At 40.9% G+C, this 19,015-nt stretch overlaps 2 protein-coding genes and 1 long non-coding RNA gene across 9 annotated transcripts in view; 1 reads left to right on the top strand and 2 right to left on the bottom strand.

The window, feature by feature from the left end:
* The window catches only part of VPS35L (VPS35 endosomal protein sorting factor like), a 46,555-nt gene extending 46,178 nt beyond the window's left edge, over positions 1–377 (bottom strand). The window contains exon 1 of one of the 2 annotated variants that reach the window (XM_053991625.1): positions 306–377. In XM_053991625.1, coding sequence (XP_053847600.1) covers positions 306–322 — 17 coding nt within the window. In that variant the 5' untranslated portion in view covers positions 323–377. The remainder of the gene's footprint in view (positions 1–305) is intronic. The other variant, XM_053991623.1, reaches the window with a different exon arrangement.
* An 11-nt stretch (positions 378–388) lies between these two features.
* LOC128815170 (uncharacterized) lies at positions 389–5,800 on the top strand. Of its 2 annotated transcripts, none has more exons than XR_008439565.1 (3): positions 389–477; positions 4,979–5,238; positions 5,659–5,800. It is a non-coding gene; the product is annotated as an uncharacterized LOC128815170 (long non-coding RNA). The 2 variants fall into 2 exon arrangements; XR_008439566.1 differs by having other exon boundaries at positions 4,979–5,259.
* Positions 2,665–18,601, bottom strand: CCP110 (centriolar coiled-coil protein 110). 5 transcript variants are annotated; one of them, XM_053991617.1, is made up of 15 exons: positions 18,198–18,540; positions 16,069–16,225; positions 14,974–15,102; positions 12,353–13,997; positions 11,559–11,680; positions 11,236–11,419; positions 10,430–10,566; positions 9,989–10,105; positions 9,618–9,719; positions 9,226–9,342; positions 8,990–9,069; positions 8,344–8,406; positions 7,528–7,587; positions 6,871–6,953; positions 2,665–2,759 (listed from the first exon to the last, which is right to left on the bottom strand). In XM_053991617.1, exons 2-15 carry the CDS (start codon positions 16,213–16,215, stop codon positions 2,707–2,709), a joined length of 3,039 nt encoding a protein of 1,012 aa, XP_053847592.1. In that variant the 5' UTR covers positions 16,216–16,225; positions 18,198–18,540; the 3' UTR covers positions 2,665–2,706. The 5 variants fall into 5 exon arrangements, with proteins under 5 accessions (XP_053847592.1, XP_053847595.1, XP_053847594.1 ...); XM_053991620.1 differs by having other exon boundaries at positions 11,559–11,677; XM_053991619.1 differs by lacking the exon at positions 18,198–18,540 and adding an exon at positions 16,785–16,813.
* Positions 18,602–19,015: the final 414 nt, after the last annotated feature.

Below are 19,015 nucleotides of genomic sequence, written 5' to 3'. Positions count from 1 at the left end.
GTCCCGTGAATGTGATATGTACATTCAGATCGCATTCTGAGGTGGGCAGCGCCGGGCTGAGGTCCCACGGCAGCGGAGCCGCGGCACCCAGCGCCCCGGCACCCAGCGCCCCGGCTGCCCCCGCCGCTGTTCCCCAGGCCGAACTGCCCCGAGCCCCGCGGGCGGAGAGGCCCCGCACTTTCCCCTCCGGCACATCCGCGGCCGCCCCCGCCTTGGCCCCCCGGCCGCCAGGGTGGCCGAGCCCGCAGCCCCCCGAGCCCGCCGCCGGCCGCTCCGCGGGGAACAGGCGGCTCCCGCTGCCTCACCAGGGGAACGCGGCCATCTTGCGCCCGCTCACATGACAGCGCGCGGCCGCACCTTCCGCCCGCAGCTCCGCCCCGCCCGGAGCGCGGGAAACGCCTGAGGGCGGGCGGAGCTCGCAGAGAGCACAGGAACGCGCTTCTCGTTCGAGAGTCAGAGTTTATTGTGCAGAATGCAGTAAGTAAAAAGCGAGACCCGTGAAAGTGAAACAAAGTACAAAAATAAATAGACTTCTGTAATGGTATCACAATTCCACACAAAATAAAAAGATAAATATGTATAAATACAAAACAGCAAGTACAAAACCAAATTCTGGCACTTGCCAAGAGAAAGGCCTCATGACAGGAAAAAAAAAAAAGCAAAAAAGACCCTTGTGCTATAATGCTTTATTACACACTGGAAACTTGCTTGAAGAACAAGAGGTTTAGATGTGAAACCCTAAAAGAAGGGATACATTCATTTCTACTAACACACTAAACCTATCTGTGCATCAACATATTGCCTATGCTAATAATAAATACAGCACATAAAACATCCATTAAAAGCATCAATCTTTAGTGCTGCTATATCAACAGCACCTTCTGTCATCTGTGACATAGGTTACTCTTGTCACTGTAAATTCTTCCCCTCTTGAGCTGTTTTCCACTCCTGAGGAAAGCTGGGAACTAAAACACAGCTTTGTTGCCCACCAGGTGAGCAGGAAACTTGCCTGGGGCATTTTCTGTACTACAGCTCCGATTTTAAAGCACCACAGCATTTGTATGAAGGAGGCAGGTCTTCCACTGGTGTAAACTCTTCTATTTACACCATCAGGGGAGCCCCTGGCCCCAGGCTTTCAAACAAACCCAGCAGTGTCATTCCTCGAGGTGCTGGGGCAGTGCTTTTGCCATTTTGCAAGCATGCAGTTTGGGTAACTTAGTGCCTGGCATAACACACCTGTTCTGAACAGCATCACGAGCTGCAGAGGACAGACCTGGTGGCAGACAAAAGCCACAGGCTGGTGCCACAGCCAAGCCAATCCACTCACCACTGCCCATGAAATAACTGCCCTCATCCCGTTATTAATGTTCCTCTTTCATGCTATTTACCACAATTAAATTTTCAGTTCGTCTTTCTTCTCTTATGTTCATGTCAACACATTACAAAGCCTCCAAAGTTTAGTGTGTTGTATTACATTGACACTGGGAAAGTAACAAAATATAACCTAATTTACATTCTGGCAGTCAGTTCTCTACTGCAAAGATTACACAGCCGAGCTTTTCTCTCTAGAACTTTGTTAATATCATGTCTCAAGTTCATTAAAAGAAAGTGGAGAATGATGCTCTCCTCAAGTTGATGGATAATATCCATCAGTTGGAAGACTAAGGTAGAATATGACCATGATCTTTTAATGTTAGATATTCAGAAATATGAAAGTGTTGGGATTTGGTAAGGATTCCCCACCTGCAGAAATCATGACTTCAATACAAGGGCCTGTTAGATCACACAGCAGAAGATAAACTGCTCAGTAAAACTGCCACTGTCACCAATTAAATGTAACATATTTGAATTACTATTACAGACTGAAATAACTATTTAAGTCTGAAATGGTAAAACAGTTTTTAAAACCTTAGCTTCTGAAGTTTTTGTAGAACATACACATGTCCATGTTGGACAGATGTTGTTTCCATAAGAAAATGGAGTAGACAGCAGGGCAATAAAAACCCAGGGCTCTTTCAGTAGAGTGGTTTGATCTGCCACACACATAAATGCACATTTTTGCTTTGATCAGTGTAAGTATGTCCATCAGCCCAGCAGTGAATTTGGACCACATCTGTCCAGCTCAGCAGAAATGCAAAACATTTGGTTCCAGGCCTTTAGTACTGCAATTGAACTAATCTCATTCCTACAGAAAAGTACATTCAGAACAGCTTCTGACAAATTCACTGACTTGAAAGCTCACTTTTGTGTAAATTAAGTTTGGGGTTCTTTTTTCACATTTAGCTGCCTTAACTTTATGGTATGAAACTAAATATATACCCATGTCTTACTTATGGTGGCACTCACACACAAAAATTGCAATTTAAGTAATGCAAAAAGCATATGTCAGACACTAGAATTAGGAAGTGTGGAAAAGTCACAAATTACCTTCATGTTGCCCCGTGCTGGTCTTTAAATAAACAAGATTATGAATCTTTTCTATATTAATACTATTCTGTACACAAGTTCTAACATGCAATTTTCCCACAAGCATTACAGCTTCAAAGCAGCTTCAATATGATTGTGTTAATGTGTCATCTGAAAATGACAAAGTAGGTTTGTGATGTCTAAATATACATCTGTGTAAAGAAGATGCAATATTAAAAATCAGTGCTGACAAAGCCATCATTAAAACATAGCCATTTTATCCCAGTGAATGTTGTCTTCTTAAATTATCACAACATTTGGCTTCTTTCTTTGGGTTCTTCCTGCATATGCTCCTAAAAGTAAGTAGAAACATTACCATATTACAATTAATAGTAATGGTTTTTGAAAAAAGATTATCCAACAAAAATAGCTGAAAAAAATCAGGACACTTTTTTTTAAAGCAGTAATACGCATTCAGTGACTACTTTTAAAATGACAGTTTTCATAATGGTACACCACAAAAGCCTTATGAAAACTACCTATAGGTTTAAAAGTAATGACATTTTATAGTATTGCCTTACTTGATAACTATTCTATCTTCTTTTCTGCTATTCTAAAACAACTACAACCACAACTTACAAAATTTTAAAAGAACTATTGCATAACCAAGATAGATTAAATGGCTGATTAAGTTTAACTATGCCATGTATTACTTTTAAACAAATTATCAATTAAAATATTATACAAGTTGGATACTTAACATAACTCCTTCCTTTTGTCAGATTAATTAAAACAAGAGACAGCTGTAGGCTCCCATAAGTCAATAAGACAACCAGAATTAGTGGTGCAGTATGAAAATCATCAGGCAAAGCCCTTATAAAAGGAAGGACACTTAAGTAAAAAAAAAAGTAATAAATAAACAAACAAGTCATTCCAGAGGGAACAAGTATATACAAACATATATTAAAAAATCCATATTATACTATGCATAGCACAAGAATCTTCCAGTAATGAGGGTTCAGCACTGCAGGCTGCTAAGAAGTAGCACAACTCAGCATTCTTTAGGTTCAAGCAGTTATCAAGAAAGTGCAGCAGTGTGAGCAAACATTTACACAAGCAGTGAAAACCATATCACAGGGTGCAGAGCAGTGGGAATGGAAGACAGCCACGGAAGAGAAATGACTACCAGGCAGTAAATGAAGGTGACAAAGGAAGTGCCAGTCCTTTTTGGGCTCTTTGGTTACTCTTGGTCAGGGCTGCAGTGGTTACTTACAGGTGTCCCAGGACTGCGATCAGCAGAGGCCAAAGCAGCTTTGGGAATGCCCAGAGCCCTCACATCTCAGCAGGCTCCCACCACACAAAAGGCCCTGCCCTCCCCAGTGCTGTGCTCTTCAGATCACCTGGGATCTCGTAGGACAGACAAGCAGGCTGACAGACACAGCCCTTTTTTAGTGATTAACACTACCCCTTGACTCACTCAAGTGTCCTCCAAGTTATATAAAAATGTCACACAACTAACAGGACATTGCAGTAATAGCATATGAGTGTGCAAAAATCCCACAGCAATCTAGACTAAGGAGTTGCAGAAGGCCAATTTGAATAAAAACAGTGACAGTTCTGAAAACAATTATCACCCATCCTTTTCCAGTGGCAAGGGGCAATCACATGAGGCCTCTCTCCTGGGACAAAGGACAGACCTGCTACTCACACACAGCAGGTCTGAGGCTTCCTGAAGTGCTGGCCTGAAAGCCACCACACTTCACAGCCCCCTCTACCTCAGATGGGCAACCTGTGCCCTTGGCTTGGCCAAGAGCTGCCACCACCCAGATATTCTGTGTGCCTCCTGCCCTCTATATCCTTTCCACAGGAAAGGAAACTGGGCAGAGGAGATGAATAGGTCTTGTTGTAGGAGTAACCTGATCTCAACCACCTTCTGTCTAACACAATCGGAGCTCATTAAATTCCCTGGCTGGCCCCACTTGCAAGCTATTGATGGAATATCTTGGCCTGAATTAAACTAATTGAATTTAAAAAAATACTGATTATGAGTCTGTACTTTTCTCTTAAGCACAGAACTTTGGATTCAAGGAGTAAAACCAATGAAATCTTAGTTTAGGATTGCTGCTTGATTCCTAAACAAAATGTCTTCTTGCAAGAAAAAGAACAATCACTCTGAGCAGTATTAAAGCTGCAAAGCACTTTGCATATAAAATTTAAAACAACAATCAGGAGAACAAAAGAAAAAATGTTGGACAAGTATGTTATTTTCTTCTGAGGGTTTGTCTCATATTGAAGTTGAATGTATTTATAATAACTGTATCTTACTAGCCCTCTTTCCCTTTTTGCCCCTTTAATAAGCACAATTTAATTGGTAGTCAGGAAAGAACGAAGAAAAGAGATTAAATCAACACCCTATTTAACATACTGCCAGACTTCACTATTCACATTTCATGCATATATAAAGGAAGCCATATTCTATTTAAATATATTTAAATTCTTTCATTGCAAAATTATGCAGATTGCTTCTTTCATGTCTATGTAATAACTTCAGAATGCATTTCTATTCATTTAGTACAAGAAGTCTAACCTATTTCTGAAGGAGCACACAGAGGTGTTGGTATTGCACCACAGGAACGTGTGATGTCCAAGCTCTACATGAGGTTACACTGAGCAACCAGAACTAACCAGCATAAAACTGGTTAGCCACATCTGCCTGAAGTTCCAAGAAGGCCACTGCAGAAAGCATTCAGTGACTTTCCAGATACGTGACAAAGAGCAACAAGGCAAAGAGAAATTTGGAGATATATCCCAAAGGATTTTTTTCATTGCCAAGTATGACCTGTCACAACTTTGGTAATTATGACTAAGATGAACCCGGGGACTTCCTCAGCAGAGCAGCACACGCTGCCAACACAGAAGAGTGCTGAATGCTTAACTGCATGTCTGCTTCCAGACACAATGTCAACACCACTGTGTTCATTATGAGCTCTGTGTGAACTACATGAGTTTGGGAATGGGACCCAAACCTCGAATCAGTGCCAGACCTGACCCTGACACCACCCTAACACTACAACTCTTTTACAACCTCTGTAATACTGTAACTGGTAGAGGTTTTGATTGTTTTGTTGTCCCTGTTCTTCAGCATGCTCCTTTACTAGTCAGTAGCAAACTTGCAGATGAACACTTGCCTTAATGGCTACCTCTGGTTGCTAAAATTATATTTTTTACTTTATTTTCTGCTTTATATTTCAGGAAGATTATCTATTATCTTTGTTAATTTTTCTGCAGAGTCACTGAATCCAACCAAACAACTGCCTGGTTCTACTTTGGTGATGACAGCACTGCCAAGAGAACTAAGTACAGAAAAATAAATGAACACACTGTTGTGATCTCATCACCTGCCTTTTATCTCATCCTCTGATACTGCAGTGTTATCTGTGTTTATGCATACTGCCTCACTATACATCCTTCTGTGGCCACTTCTTTTGACTTCACAATGTAGCATCTGGGGAAAACATCCCATTTAAACAGTGTAAAACACACTCAGATACTCTCTGCCAGCATTGCTCTCGGGCAGCAATAAATAAGCATTTCTCTTAAAGGAAAGGTTTGATCCTTAACACATACAGATTATTTAAAGCATTGTGGAAAACAGTTTAAATCCTACTACATTACACATTTCCCTTATTAAGCCCCAAAATTCCAAATTTTATACTTGACTTGTGGAACTCTCCTTTAAGAACGAAGTGTAATTCCGATCTTAAATAGTTTTAAAGCCTATCAACCACTTTACCTTTTGATAAATCTAGGTTTATCACTTAAGAAATTTAAAATGTAATTAAAAAATAGAAATTGTGTAAGACCATTCATAGTGATTTATTAGAGTTTCAGCACTATTATCAAAGCTTTTATATAAAATGTAACCAATCAGTAATCTCTGTATGGTAGCACAGAAATACTCCACTCTTAAACTTGGGTCATTAAGACTTAAACATGCTGTAAGATGCTACAGGAATATATATATATATAATGTTAGGACTGTATGATGAGTGAACACCCTCTGAGGAATCTGAAATTGTCCTTGCTGTCCTTTCAATACACTCCATGCTCAAGATGTGTGCACAGAACTAAGAATCAAATGACATGAAGGTTCCAATCCAAGTCTATTTTGACTGCTAGCAATTTCTCAAGAGTTCCAGTGAATGTGTCTGACAACCTTGTTTATAACTGGGCATCTGGTGAGTGAAAGCAATGAGCTGTGCAGCACATTCTATATACTATGTTTATAGAATCTGAAAGTGGATGATTCAGTTACCAGCGCAGGTTTGTTTGAAGAGATAGGTTAGACTTAAGGCATAGCAAAGCAGGTGCACAAGGAAAAGAAAACAATATATTGCCAATTTACTTTTTCTAGATAGTAGTAACTTATTTACTATAAGATCCAAGCACCAATTTTCTACACACCTGAAACAGCCTTGTTAAGCACTCTGCTCCCTGAGGCCTTCCTTCTATTTTGCTCAACCCCATTCAATGAGGTCTTAGGGGTACTAATTAAATATAAAACAGTTAATAAGTCATTTGCAACAAACTTGAAAGGCTATATACAAAAATATAGACACTATCAAAATGTGTTTGGCATGAAAACATTTTTACAATGTCCCACAGAGCCTCTTCCTGAGCACCAGTACAGTTCCTATTGATATTATTATGGCTTACATAGATACATTCAGTAGGAGAACATCTCCCCATGAACAGATTGAAAAACTCTATTCAAGAAACTGATTTAGTTTAGATACCATGGCATTACAGTCTACAATATTTCATTAAGTGGAAGCAACACTTCATGGAATGAATGTTACGAATAGAAATGTTGGAACAGTGTAAATGAAGACAATACACAAGAGGATGACAACAATAAATATTTTCCTGTAGTATAAAGTAAAACAAAGCTTCATCACTCTCTCAAAATACTGAGAAGTAATTATTTTTACTCTGAATAACAGCTGTACAGTTATGTGTACACATTATGTGTATGTTATGTGTAAACATTATTCATCAATCACTGTTCTTGCACTTTGCATTTAGTTTCATCTTTAGGCTAGAAACATGCTGTGCTCTTACCCTTGTCTGCAAAGCAGTCTATGAACTGGAGCATTCTGTCCTTGGTTTGGTTGAAGTATGCTGTTAAAACACAAACTTTTATTAGTGCTTTTTCCCTTTAAAAAAGTCTCTCAAGAAATACCAAATTATGCATCATCTTTCACATAACAAACTTCAGAAAGTCTAACATGTTTTGTAATGCAAATGACATATAGGCAAACTGGCTGGAATTAAAATTCCACAACAGGATTACCACTTCCACTATTTAAAATAAAGCATACAGATAGATGTCCCTCAACAGTGCCTTGGCTTCCCAGTCATTGATGAGAACACACAGGAAAAAGGGCTGAATTGCTTACAGTAGTCCTTAAAGGCTGAACTGTATGAGTAGACAGCATGTCTTCAAAGCTTTTGGGTAAACCTGGGATAAAAACTGTTTTTAAGGGATGCCAGGTATCTGACTTTTAATAGGAGATAAATGTGCAGACAGGCCTCATAAGAGAGCAGCTGTTATCTGCCTGAACAACATGTACTGAACACTGTAACTTCTGTGATCTGAGCAATCATACATTCAAGGAACAAAATTTTCCTCACACTAGAAAGCCACTACTTTTCTGACAGCTTTTCTAAAGATAAGCATTATCTATAATTCCACTGCAAAGTAAAGGGTATTAGGAAAAGTAGTAGTGCCAAACTGAAGTTTAATAGTGCAGCTCAGAGAAAAACCTTAAACCTGAGCACCAAGATTTAAAGCCATAAATAAATAACTTGTTGTTAACTTGTTAAATTGTAAGACAGTTTCTTAAATGCATTTTAATACAAGTAACCATCACCTACCGATTTTGAGGAGTTTTTTGTTTCATTATTATTTTTTTACTTGGTATTCCCATTTCTGAAGCCCTGGAGAAACAAAAGTATGAAACATATTTCAATTAGCAAATCATCATCTGGGTCTTGAACAGAAACACCCAGAGAAAGCCTACAAGAAGAACTACACCAACCTGTAATACTGCAAGAGCAGTCCTACAGATTACCACTTCTTTACTCAGGAGCAAGAGTCACAAGTGTCCACCATGTTGCAAGATAAAGCCTGCTACCATTCCCCAGAAAAACTTTGCCAGACAAACTCTGTTAAGTGTCTCTATTGCTAGGCACTTTAGATAGATAAAATCACTTGGGGCACTTTTTACGGTTTGCAAAATCAACCATAAACTAAGTATCCACCACTGCATTATAGTGTAAATGCATAACTTAGAACAAACATTCTGCTCCTTACAAACAAGGAGACTCTTGTTAAGAGCAAAATACAATTAACAAGACATCATAAACCTGGACAGGTTTTTATTCGTTCTTCCTAGCAGATATGTCAGTTTGCAAAGAAACTGTTATTCCACAAAGTTCTTCTCACTATTTCCTATGCCTCCTACTCCTCCTCTTGTACCCCTTCCCTTCCACCAACTCTCCCAGGGAGAGCTGCACATACTTCATGTACTTTTTCCTGTCCAGAGATTTCTGTGTAGCTGTTGAAAGTGTCACTCGCTCTCTTGGGCTCTTTACTTTATCCTAAAAAAAAAAACAGGATACAGAAGAAAGTTACCTACAAAAGCATAATTCAAAATTTAGATTTAAGAAGCATTGTACATGGTGAGGAAAAATCTCTTAAAAGCAAAATGACTCAGTACTTAAAGTCCTGAATTACATTCCCTGAAGATAACACACCATTTGCCTGAGCATCTTCTCTTTACGAACTTCACGATCGTGACGCAGAATATTCATTCTCTCCGACGCGTCCATTGTGAAAAAGATGTCATGGATGTCATACAGAGCAGCTCGCAGCTGGAAAGAATAATTAAAATGTTCATTAAATAATCAAGTTTACATGCCCATGGGTTTTGAACATCAAGCTCTTTTTGCTTTTAATCTAAACAAAACACTTCATAATTTTGAAAACCTTTTTTTGAAATCAATTAATTTTGTATCAAGCAAAAAAATGAAATCTTCTCTTCTTTAAACATTTTACTCTAAACAAAGCCACTCTCAAGGTCTCATGTATTTATGTTACAAAAGCAGAATAGCTAGGAAAGACAAAAATAAGGTTTAAATTGTGTCACCTGAGCCATTACTCTTTCATGAAGGGATGCATCTTGTGCTGACACATTTCCTCTTTTCAATGGAGCTTCAGACTGAAAATTTTTTATGAACTCCAGAGTATCCTGGGAAAGATGGGAAAATAAGAGTAAGCACCAGGCATAACCATTCATAACAAAACAATCATTACAAACAGTACACACAGCAAACAGATTCTTTGTTTGACTTGGACCTTGTGACTCTAAGCAATGCAACACTCAAACATGTTCATGTGCAGCCCCAAAATCTTCCGAGAACAGAAAATGCAGGATTTCATCTGTCAATGGAAGGCAGAAACAAAAACAAACAGGAGAAGAAGCTGCCTATTACAAAAAAAAAAAAAAGCTGATCTTACTTTTACAGTTTGCTTAAGATGTTTCAGTTTTTCTGTCTGCAGGAGTCTACGAGTGAGAAATCCCTTTGCCACTGCTGTGATCTTGTCGAACTTCATTTGTATCTCTGGACTGAAAACCTTAAAAAAGTTAAAAACTTTCTATTAAAAAGCAAGAATTATTAATTATTTCTCAAATAACATCCATGAAGTGACCTAAGTTTCCAAGTAAGAAAAAAGCTGTTGATAAAGCTTTGACTGGGCTCAAAGTACCCACTATAATTTAGCAGAAGCAATATATTGCTATGTGATTATTTTGCATATATGAATAAGAAAAATAACCTACACAGCTCTCTTATGCAAGCAAAGTTGACACAGGAACAGATACTAAAATTTTCTGTTACCAGTGCCTTACAAAAACATGAGGGCCTTTTAAGATAAAAATAAATCTGTCTTTTCCCTTACCTGAATCCACCTAGTTTTGATCCTATTACTTGGCCTGCATACTGAGGTCTTTATAACTCCACTACCTGATGGTCCCCAGAGATAGAACGAAGTTTCACTTGTTGAAGAAAAGGTGTTGGGTGTTGTATGAGCAAAACCTGCACAGAAAGCAGAACACACAGTTCAACACACACTTCTGCCCATGACGTAATGCCTGTGTCTGTGGATACACTCAGCTCGAGGGTCACAGCTTTGTCTACAAGGTCAATTATAGGCAAGGAGCAAGCTGAATATTTCTGATTGATTTCCATGCAAAATTTGCTAAACAAAAGACAGAACAGGACACCTCTCATAATGTTCTGGAACAGGTGAGAGGTGTTTCATCAGCTTGCAGTTAGGAACCCCTGGCAGAGCCCCTCAAAACCTTCTACACAAATGTGACCACCTGGCCCACTGCTGTGCAGCTACATGGCACAGGATAATCCTTCTGGGACATAATGCAAATCCACATCCTCATCCTTGATCAAAGGAGGCTATTCTTAGCTTGTTTTCCTTGGATGTGCCCTAAAACAGTTACATAACAAATGCAGTACATGGAACTGTTCAAGGATGGCTGAACCTCTGCTAAATGCCAGTGACACAAAGGTGCAGCAGACTTTGTTTCACAAATGCTGCCCCCAGCTGAGGCAGCAACCCTCTGTGTACCCTGAGCAGCCCTAGGGCAGAACTGCGCACTTATCCACACAGTGGGACACCTGGTACAGTCAAGCACTGTAGAACAAATTACACCACAACACTTGATCTATATTCTTCTCTCCCGGTTTTACCAATGCTAGTGGAGTTTGTGTTATGGACTGTCTCCAACTGAGACTGCACACTTTCCAGCAAGCCACTTTCACTTTTTTTCCTCCACTCCAACTCCATCCTGCTGTTAATATTCACTTTGGAAATTTCTATTTCCGTTGTAGTAACCTTCTCTCCTTTTGAATTTCTCTTCTGCTCTTCCAGTTCCTACGAAAGGAAGATTCAATCATGAGACTATTTTTCTAACTCTGCAAAGCAACAGAATATACACTCAAACCAAATTGCTTCCTGACAAACTTTCATACAACACAAAACCTTTGCTTAGAATTTTTCCTGTTGACCTTACCTTCAATTCCTCCTGTTCTCTCTCTCGTTCAGCTATCAGAATCGACAGTTGTTGTGCATGCTGTTTTTCAAGTCTCTTTTTCACTTCTTCAAAGGTCAGCACATTAGTTTTTAAAATATCTTCTGAGAAAATAAATAACAAAGAATCAAATATTAAATACCCTCTATATGGTCTTTGCCAGAGACATCCATCCTTTATCAGAGGTAATTTGCATCATCAGTAAAAAGTAAAAAAGATGCCTTTGATATCAGTTTTCCTTGATATCAAGTTCCCATTATGTATTGCACAGAACCCCATCATTTACTAGTCTGTCAAAATATCTGCACATGCATATTTGTGAACTAAACTTGTGGATGGAACAGCAGTAACACCAAAAGCCTATATTAAAATAGGGACATGGAAAATACAGCTCTAAGAATTGTTACACTTGCTGGAGTGAATTAACATTATTTATGCCACTTCAGCATCATTTAGTAGAGACACATGTAGACATAACATAGTCTTGAATTTGAAGAAAATATCTATATGGTTTTCCTTTAATTTGGGCTATCTTTAATGGGCTATCTTTTCTTTTAGCAGTCTTATTTAGACCTTGTGGCATAAAACAATTGTCTTAGTAAAACTAAATTCCAGTTTCTAGATTGAAATGGGAAATCAGTATTTGTGGAGTCAAATTAAATTAGAGAAATGAGGATTCTGAAAAGAAACACCAATAACTAATGACCACTGGGGATTTTCTAAAAGATTTATAAACTGAAAAGTAACCCTCAAGGGTTTTTTTGGAAATCTTTTACCTTTTGCCGTATTTTCAAGGACTGCATTCTTCGTAATGTAAACTGATCCCACAGGATATTTCTGTTCTTGCAACCACTGCTTCTCTTGTTCTTCCACTCCACCTCTGAGACCACAGGAACTGTTTTCTTTTTGGCAGTAGTCAGTGTCCAAATCAAGTCTACGTTTTACCTTTGCAAAATTTTCTGGGAACTGCTCATTTGCTGAGGAAACATTTGGAGTATTATCCGGCTGCTGTTGCACATTCTTGCTCTGCATTAGTAGTGGAGATGGATTTTCCACGTCATAAGATTTATTGAGTTCCATTGGAGAATTACATTTAGTGTTTTCTGCCAAAGTAGCTGGTTTCATTTCACTCACAGCCAGGATCCTCTGTGTCACTGCAGACTGACTGATGGCAAAGGGCTCACTCCCTTTTGGAGGTGCCATACTAGTAGTGCTCTCTGCTTTATATGGCCCTCTGCTGTCCATCACCAGCGGTCCTTCCACCACAGCCGACACTGTTCCTCTGCTCTCAAAGAGCCCGAAGGAATGGCGCTTTGGTTTGCCAACCCCCAACCCATCACAAGGGCCTGAAGAATTCCTGCTGACACCAGGAACTCTGCCAGGGCAGACCGTAGTCAAGTCCACCATGAACTTTGGCACCGATTCAGACACATTGTTTTTATCAGCAATATCTTGCATGATTAAATCCATTGTTCTACCCTTGCCTTTAGGACTTAACTCGTAAGCATTCACAGGGTTGTTTATAATGATGTGTCCCATGGATAAAGGTCTTGGGCGCCGTCGGTGCATTTTAGGGCTCATGCTTGGCTCTGGGCTTGGCAATTTGGCATAAGAGCCTGTGAGGCTCCTGACAATGCTACTGTCATGCTCAAACATAGAATTCTTTTTCAATTCCTCATCTGAATCAGAATCCACCAAAGGGGGTGTTCCAACTCTCATAGGTATGTCTACTTTAGAAAAACTGGATAAAGTGGACATACTTGTGTTATTTGTATGAGTGGAGGCACTGTGGAGAAGGGTATTTGATTTATTAAGACTGGGTTTATCAAGCGTCTGAGCAGTGCAACTCCTGCCTGTAAGCTTTGCCCTCTCTTTCCCAGAGTCAGTTGTTTTAACACCGTCATTTTCCTTATCCGAATTACTTTCACTCGTACTCCTCTTTGAATTGCTTTTTGAGGGACGCTTGCTCTGCTCTTTCTCTATGTACTCCCTAGACTTCTTTATCAGGTTCTGAAGACTCATTACACATGGATCTTGGACATCCTCATCTGATGGTGACCCCACTCGTCCCTCCTGCTTCTGCAGAGCATGAGATGGGAGCTTGGTACACACCTTGTCAGGAGATGCAGCCCTCGGACACGGCACATCTTCCAAGAAGCGACTCTCACTTGGCTTTGAAGAAACATTTTCTTCTGCTGCTTTAACTACTTCTGTCACATTTGATGTCACTTGCCCAGCAGTACCTGATGGTCTAAGTTGCGATGTCTTTTCCAGGTCCATGGAACTCTGCCTTTCAGGAGTACATGCTGAACTGATATCTGATAGAGCTGTGAAGTAAGTCAAAGCCTTTGAATCCAAATCAGGGCAAGAACTCTCAGCCTTTGATGTGTCCACATCACTCATACTAGATCCTTTCTTCATCTGCAAATTAAAATTAAAAAAAATGACAGATTTTCAATGAAATCTCAGAATCTCAGATTCCTGCAAACTTCACTTGAACTTAAAAAAAAAATTTAAAAACCAACTTTATTTAAGTGAGAATTACAGGTTACTTCCAGCCAGCATTTGTTTAAAAGGATTTTCACACTACAATTATCCTATGAGCTGTGTCTCAGTTATCAAAAGGACACATTAAAAAAAAAAAAAAAGAAAAAAAAAAAAAATTTACATTATTTTTGTATTGAACATACTTTCCTGGTCTGCTGGTCAAACCCCAAGCCAGCTGACTGTTGCCACACACACTCAGTAAACAATGAAAACTACAAAGTGTTGTTTGCCACCTTGGTAACTCAACAAGCTCAGTATTAACTATTTAAGCAACAGTTTAATCTAAAAGCTGTATTACAGCTGTTCCAAAGACACACAATAACTCCTTGATTAGATGTACATAGTAGTCTTTTACATTAAAACCTCTACTAAATTAATCATTGAAGCAGCAAAGGAAAAAAATAGTTGCAGTAAAATTTTAAAGCACACAACAGAATTTCAAATTGTTGTGAAAGTAATTTTAATTCTGTAATCATGAAGTTGAATATAGATTATTTTATGCTTAAGCTATAAGCTTGCAAGTAAAGCAGATCTAACACAGAGGAGTTGTTCAGCTGTTTTAACAATCTAGTTGTTTCCAACACTCTTACAAAAGAGGCAGTGAGCTCTGTCTTTTGCATACAGCAAAACAAGCAGTGAAAAGCAAGTCCCATGCACTACAATGAGTATCAGCAAATGATCAATTATCAGGACACACAGCATGAAATACTAGCAAATGCTGGTTCTGGACAGTTAGCTGCTATTCATTCCATGTTTATCTTGGGGAACACTTAAACCCCAACACTTTCTCAAAATGTCTATAAGCAGTGATTTTCTTTAAATCTATGAGGCAGCTTTGGACTAACACTACCTGGACATTTTTGACAATCTCCTGAACACGAGTCAATAAAGCTTTTTTCCGGGACTCCTGTTTCCTGCTCTCCAGCTCCAGGGCTTTCTCCTTATACTGCTGTATTTCCTTTTTCTTTTCAAGGCTAAGCTGCAAAACAGAGTGTAAGAAATATGGTTTATATCACTAAATGCAAATTTCAATGCAGAATTGCAGAAATAAATTCAGGAAAAAAAAAAAAAACAGAACAAAACAATTAGAAGAACAGAAAACGCCTGAAATTTTGTGCACATGTTAAATACCAGCTTCTTCTCAACCAATTTTTTCAGGGAAGGTGTACAAAATGCCTTCTTGGCACACATGCAAATGAACATGAATTTAAAACACCATTTATAAAATTTTCCATGAACATTACATGCTACAGTATCAATCTGACACAGGATTCAGAGATTTTTTCTAAAACCCCTTACAACATCCATGCATTTGTAAATGACGAATGTGACAATATAGCCACAATTTATATCTGTATCATGACTTTTGGACATTGCTGTAAGAGACTCTCCCAATTCTTCCCATCACTGAAACAAGGAAGTCAGCTGAAGTATTGCAGGAACTACCAACAATCTTCAGCTTAGCTCTGTTTGCATTAGCACAGAATGACTTAACATAATTGATGAGCCTGTTGAATACATTAGAGGAAGATTCAAATACATGCAAAAAGAATTTCCTTAAAGCTTTTTAACTATCTTTGTATTTCTTATTCACATTTTTTACACCATTAAAATAACTCACATGTTCAATATTTGAAATGTTAATATGATTTTACATGAAGCCCAGCAGTAACATTATTGAAAACAATCAACATTTGTGCTCCCCTTAAGAAGATAACTTCTAAAAAAATTAAAGGGAATGTAGTCAGTGTGAAGGGGGTGAAAAAGTATATTTAACCCCTTATTTTGTAAAATTAAGGCTAGGAATGTTCAGAATACACTGCAGCAGGTCAGATGACAGCTCTCACAGACATCTTCACTAGAATCATTACATGTGCACATCAAAGCCAGTGCCAATAGCACAGTTAGCACACCAGGGAGGAAAAGGAATAAAAAAAGGCCTTACCAGAGGGGAAAGCACAGGAACTCCATAGAATTGAATGAGGGAGATATTTTTGTTCTGAACAGTCAAAGAGGTTTTTCCTTTTATTGCCTCTTCTTGGATTCTGGAAAGATGCTTCCTACAGAATATTTCATAGTCCTCCATCTTCATGTTATCTAAGCTGCAAAGAATAATAACATTACTCTTCCATGTACTTCCAAGACATTGAAGGGAAAAACAACGTCACCACTAATTCTGTGTCTCTATGTTTTGGGAAGCAAATTCTACATTAGAAAACTGAATTAAGTGTCTCTTCTTCCTATCGATAACAAAGCCTGCAAAATTCTTCTTTATTTTCCCCTATGAAAGGAGAATCTGCATATATGATCAGAAATGATGATCACAAGCACACAGAGAAGAAAGGAAGCATTGAGAAAATCAGGATTTACAAAACTGTACCTGCTATAGATCATTTCTATCAAAGACTAAACCTTTGAGATCTTCCACAACAAGACAGATCCTATCAACTGTTACAAAAACCCCAAAACCCAGCCCAAATAAAAGTGCAGCCCAATTTGATTAAAAAAAAAAAAAAAAAAAAAAAAAAAAGCCTTTACATGTTCAGGGAGCTGAGAGGAATTCGTGTCTCACTCCCGTGAGCCTCTGTCTCTATACATCCCTGTACGAACAGACGCCAATACATACACCACAGAAAAAAAATCCAAATTGCAGCCTTGTACCCTTAAAAGAGGCCAAATATCTGAAACATGTGTCACTGCCCGTCCCCACCGGAGCGAGCCCGCAGCGCCGGGCAGGGCCTGACAACGCTTTGTTCCCTGGCACGCCGCTTCGGCCGATTCCTGCCCGCCCGCTCCGGGGCACCGAGCCCGCCCCGGGCTGGGGCCGACACCTCCCCTCCCCTGGGCCCCGGCGCTCCCCCCACGGGCCCCGGCACGGCCCCGGGCCCGTCCAACGGCTCGGTACCTGCGCGGGGCGCGGAGCGGCTCCCGGCAACCGCCGCCACAACGGCCGGGCCGCCGCACTACGGGCCCCAGCGCGCCCCGCGCCGCCCCGCCCCGCCCCGCGCCGCCGCCTCCCGCGCTGCCCAGAGCGACGGACGCGCCCCTGGGGCGGCTGTCTGCGGCTCCGCACGCAGCGGGGGACAGCTCTGCCGCGGCTAGGCGAGCGCCCAGCAAAGGCAGCCCCAGCTCAGCGAGCTGAGAGGCGCTGGAGCGCCATCCCGGTGCTCCGATTTCCAGCCATTTCCACCCACAGCTCTCCCAGACGAGTTCCCCTATTAGCACGCGTGTAATCTGTTCTGCTTCATCCCATTACATATCACACGGCTGTGCAGTCCTTGTGTAGTCAGGACCACGAATGTGCCGCCGCGGGTATCAGTTTCAGCGAGCACGCTGTGATTCTTATCACATAAGAGATAAACATGCGCACCTGTTCCCGTGCTCTGTGAGGACAGCATCCACCAGGACAGAATCCATGAGGACATCACCAGACATCCTATCCCTCCCGCCCAGCCACCAGCCAGCTGCTGGTCTAGCCAGTCCAGCAGCAGGTAACACTCACCTGTCAGGCAGGTCAGGTGGAAGGAAAATCCACGCTTGTTTGCCAGGCATAATTAATTTAAATATATGGAAGCATCTAATTCCCAGCATTTAGAGCTGTTAAAGCTGTCATTCTTGTTTCAAAAAACAAGTTCGTCATCTGTTACTTCTTCAGTGATCATTGAGGGGATTTATTTTTTTTAAATTTCATCCTTAATCTTAACAAATGCTGTTGTTTATCAAAAGGTTTTCTAAATACATTAGACATCTAATTAGACAGTCCATTATTTCTTGTGCATCTGCATACATATCTCTGATTTTTCTTCAGCTACACCTGGCAGAAACACAAAACCACTGACAGAGTATCTGAGACGCTCAGAAGCAACTAGGACACTATGTGACAAATCTTCATCTCAGCAATTAAAAAAAAAAAAACAAAAAACAAAAAACTAAACTGAACAAAAAAAAACCCCACAGCCGTTCAGAACATGGTATCGTGCCTGTTCTACCTCTAGCTGGTCACTGGAAAGTTAGTTGCTTCCAGTCCTTCCCACAGATACAGACACCGAAAAGAGGGTCAAACCCCGCACTTACGTTAACACAAACTGCTAGTTCCTCCTTCTAGACTAAACATGCCCAGGTTCCCCAGCCTTCACTTCGCCGGTTGTTGTCGCGCCTTGTTGCCCATCTCTCCGGGTTCTTGGCGGATGTTCACAGCGCTGTCAGGGGGCCGGAGCCGCGCTCCCTGTCCCGCAGCAGCCGCCTCTGGCCGGGCAGGAGGCGCCGCCTGCTCCTCCCACGGCTCCTGGGCCTGGCCTGTGGGCAGGCACGACTGCACAGGCAGCTACATAAAACACACTATATATAACGCTGTGTAAAACAAACCCAGCAATCAGTTGGAAAATAATCACTATGGATGTTATGTTTCTAATTAGCTAGCTGGCATAGCTGCAGAAAGCCTTCAACACTCCATACACCCGGGTGTTCTGCGACTCCCCGGACAGTGCTACCTTTCCTTCCATTAGCGCCCTTTACTTTCATCCGCACCATGTTCCATCAGGAACAGCCCCCATTTCCCTCAGTGTTCCATCAGGAACAGCCCCTGTTTCCCTCAGTGCCCCGTGTTCCCCCAGACAGCCCCATTTCCCTCAGTGTTCCATCAGGAACAGCCCCTGTTTCCCTCAGTGTTCCATCAGGAACAGCCCCTGTTTCCCTCAGCGCCCCGTGTTCCCCCAGGCAGCCCCATTTCCCGCAGTGTTCCATCAGGAACAGCCCGTTTCCCTCAGTGCCCCGTGTTCCCCCAGGCAGCCCCATTTCCCGCAGTGTTCCATCAGGAACAGCCCCTGTTTCCCTCAGCGCCCCGTGTTCCCCCAGACAGCCCCATTTCCCGCAGTGTTCCATCAGGAACAGCC

The sequence above is a fragment of the Vidua macroura genome, chromosome 16 (genome assembly GCF_024509145.1).
Source record: "Vidua macroura isolate BioBank_ID:100142 chromosome 16, ASM2450914v1, whole genome shotgun sequence".
Taxonomy (NCBI): domain Eukaryota; kingdom Metazoa; phylum Chordata; class Aves; order Passeriformes; family Viduidae; genus Vidua; species Vidua macroura.
Note: the sequence above shows the minus strand (reverse complement) of the source record. Positions and strands in the feature narration are given on the sequence as shown.